General features: G+C 46.3%; 1 protein-coding gene across 1 annotated transcript; it reads left to right on the top strand.

The window, feature by feature from the left end:
• Nucleotides 1–1994, top strand: otud1 (OTU deubiquitinase 1). Its single transcript, XM_079234322.1, has one exon. It carries the CDS (start codon nt 133–135, stop codon nt 1489–1491), a length of 1359 nt encoding a protein of 452 aa, XP_079090448.1. The 5' UTR covers nt 1–132; the 3' UTR covers nt 1492–1994.
• Nucleotides 1995–3560: the final 1566 nt, after the last annotated feature.

A 3560-nucleotide genomic window follows, 5' to 3' on the forward strand; every position in this document is an offset into this window, starting at 1 on the left:
AGTCAGGGCCATGGAAACGTCCCCTACAACTTGGCTGTTTGTTGATGACATGGCGGGTATTTTTAGACCGTGTTGTCATCTTTCCGCAACAGCCCGGCTGCGCAGGTCGGTATAAAGGGAGACTCCTTCAAAATGCAGCTGTACAACAGTGTGCTGACCCACTACCCGAGGTCGTCTCGCAAAGTTACAATAACTTTATCGACGCGACCCGAGCGTTTGAACGGCACACCGCCGAGCTCCTCTGACGCTCGCAGACCGGGATTTACGCACCCGTGCGCCACTTCAACGACCAACGGGGATCCGGTGAGAGAGACTGCTTCTTCCGCAAACATGCCTGCCTTTTCGCCTATGAGGCCTGTTTACTTCACATCGACTGCTGAGATATCAATCCGCAGACCTGATGGAGTGGAGAGGACTGTGCCTGTCCATGTCAGGAGGGGGTCCAAGAACAAGCCCCCCTCCCCTGACTCACACAGTGGGGAAAGACTCCTCTTTAATGACTCTGGTGTGATTGTGGACTTGATGGATCATCTCAGAAATGGCACAGAAGAAGATATTTTTCCTGACTGCTCCGAGCTGGTGGGAAATCTCTTTTTCAACAGAAACAGCATCTGCGGACCCAGAAAAGAAGAAAGCAAGAAGGTGGTTGGAAGTTCAAGTGAGGAGGATGCTGCCGTTTCAAGGAATGTAACTAAAGCTCCCTTCAGAAGCAATGGGTGTGACTTATTACACAAAGAGGAGCCGGTTCCCTCCAGAGCAGATCACCTCGAAGACCCTATAAAGGAAGATTTTAGTGATCTGAGCAGTGGCAGAGCCGCTCCAGCATCGGACGAGAGACGGGCCTTCGAGCTCAGCGTTCTGCAGGAATCTCCTCCGCAGAGATGCAAAGAGCGGGAGGACGGCGACCATAAAGTTAGCCGGTACCTAGCGGAGGTGGAGAAGCAAAACAAGTACCTGCAGGAGAGGCAGAAATACAGGTACCACGTCATTCCAGATGGCAACTGTCTGTACAGAGCGGTGTGCAAAGCCACGTACGGGGACCAGGCGAGGCACGGGGAGCTGAGGGAGCAGACGGTGCACCACATCGCCGACCACCTGGAGGAGTTCAACCCCATCATCGAAGGGGACGCGGGAGAGTTCCTGATCAACGCGGCGCAGGACGCCGCCTGGGCGGGCTACCCCGAGCTCCTCGCCATGAGCCAGATGCTGAACGTCAACATCCACCTGACGACGGGGGGCAGCTCGGAGAGCCCCACCGTCTCCACCATGGTGCACTACCTCGGGGAGGAGGACGCCTCCAAAGCGGCCATGTGGCTGAGTTGGCTGAGCAACGGCCACTACGACGTCCTCCTGGACAAGCGTCTCCCCAACCCGGAGTACGAGGACTGGTGCCGGCACTCGCAGATGCAGAGGAAGCGAGACGAGGAGCTGGCCAAGTCCATGGCGGCCTCGCTGTCCAAAATGTACATTGAGCAAAACGGATCTGCGTGAGGCTGAATGAATGAGTTAAAGGAATGCACGGCGATCCAGTGGAATGCATTCATTTTTATAAGATTTATATCTCCAGAAAGAGGAAGTGCAGTGCACATACTTTTTTTTTTTGTATATGCCAAATTAGTGGCAGTGGTTTCTGGGAGTGTTTGAAAGCGTTGTTATTTGTGATGTTGACATGAGTGAACATCTTTAATGATGATGAGTTACTGTATGGGGAAGTGCTTTTGAGTATTTATTTGCCTTTTATCGACAGACCTGTTGTTTTTCTATGTTTGTGCTTTGTAGACCATTGCCAATTACAGAAAAGAACTTTGATTTGCTACTTGTCTCATAGCTGCTGTTCAATACCTGTTACGCTACTCTCTTTTGCACAAAAGTCCTATCAGACAAGTCCGGAGAGTTTGATTTGTGTCTGAGAACAATTCACAGCTTCTTTTGATATTATTCCAGTTTTCTTCAGGCTTTTGACAAAAACATTTCAAAATAAAGTTTGAAAGAAACTTAATTAACAATGATTTCATGTTTCCTTTTCATGCTCATTGCTTAATTACATTGCCACATATTCTTATTCAGTATCACAATGACAGCCACGTCGTCATGGGTGCAGAATGACATGTTCCTGTAATGGGATCCATCTATCACATTGCAGCTATAGGTGATGTGTGCAGTACTCATCCATCACCCCCTGCTGTCTATAAGGTGAAGAGTGATGCTTGGAGTTTATTGCATGCAGTGACTCAGGAGCCGGCGGCCTCTGATTCAGGTCCAGGCTGCAGCAGCAGTGGTCCCGCTGGGTCAAAGCTATGTGGAAGTTAAACGCTTTAGAGTGCAGTGTCTTTGTATTGCCATTTTAATTTGGGGACTTATTTTATTAGGTTTGTACAATGACATTTCACCTTTTATGATCATATCGTGACTTTGTTAGAAAACAGTGTGATAGGGTTTCTTTCAGAACTGAGTGAAGTTTATATCCCTTCATGTTGTAATATTTAAAACGTTTTTTAGCATTTTAATTTAAACATTTAATGTAAAATAAAAATCTGAAAAACATTATTATCTTTTATCAAAGTTCCTGTCCACCGGTAAAGTACCTTTTCCCATTACTATGGAATTGTAATGTGGATTTGTATATATTATAAAATACAACAAACATTTGTGGGAGAGAAAATAAATAGTTATACACACATTTATTACAAACATTACAGAATGATAGACCGACTTAAGAAAGCATATAACTTAGTGACCTGTAGGCCTACACTTTAGTACAATGACCTATGCTTTTAGATTTTCCCAGAGAGGACGTGATTCAGCCCTTGTGTGACTTTTGAAACTGCATGTGTCAATTTTGTTTCTGACGCTATCTCGGATGGCAGCCCGCTGATGGCGTTACCCGTTTCATCCACTAGGTGGCAGTGTAGCCCCCTGAAACATTTAGATAAACTAATGTTAAACGAATTTGTGTCTAGATTAGAATCAGGGACTGTCGGACTACTGCTTTACAAAAACTTTTGATTTATAAACAAAAAGAACTGAACGTGAAATGTCGTAGTAATAGATATTGAGGAAAAGTGCAGCTTTTTGACGTTTGAATTAATTATGTTTGCTAACTCAATTAAAAACAGATGACTTTGTGTCGACTCTGAATTAGCTAACTGGAAAATGCGTTTCCCTCCTGGTCCCACAAGTGGCTCTTGTATTCATAAAACACCAGCATCCAACTCCCTACTTCAACTTTATGATGGGCTTATAATGTATCCTTTCCCCTGAACGCTACAGCGATGACGTAACCCTGCAGTCATGAGGACAGGGTTAAAAAAAAAAGTTTTTTTTAATCTCTCCCTAATGCGGGAGGAGAGACATCCCAGTGCCTTTGCCTGGTCCAGTGTTTTCCGTAGGGTCCGTGAAGTATCTGGCTACAGAGCAGCGGGCAGGTGAGAGGGGACCGAGCGGGTTGCTTCACCGCAGTACTGGCACACAGTCAGCACACACACACACACACACACACACACACACACACACACACACACACACACACACACACACACACACACACACACACACACACA

Source organism: Taurulus bubalis, assembly GCF_910589615.1.
Source record: "Taurulus bubalis genome assembly, chromosome: 18".
Classification (NCBI taxonomy): Eukaryota; Metazoa; Chordata; class Actinopteri; order Perciformes; family Cottidae; genus Taurulus; species Taurulus bubalis.

Coding starts and splice junctions, on each gene's coding strand:
- otud1 (XM_079234322.1), top strand. CDS start 133: ATGCAGCTGTACAACAGTGTGCTGACCCACTACCCGAGGTCGTCTCGC.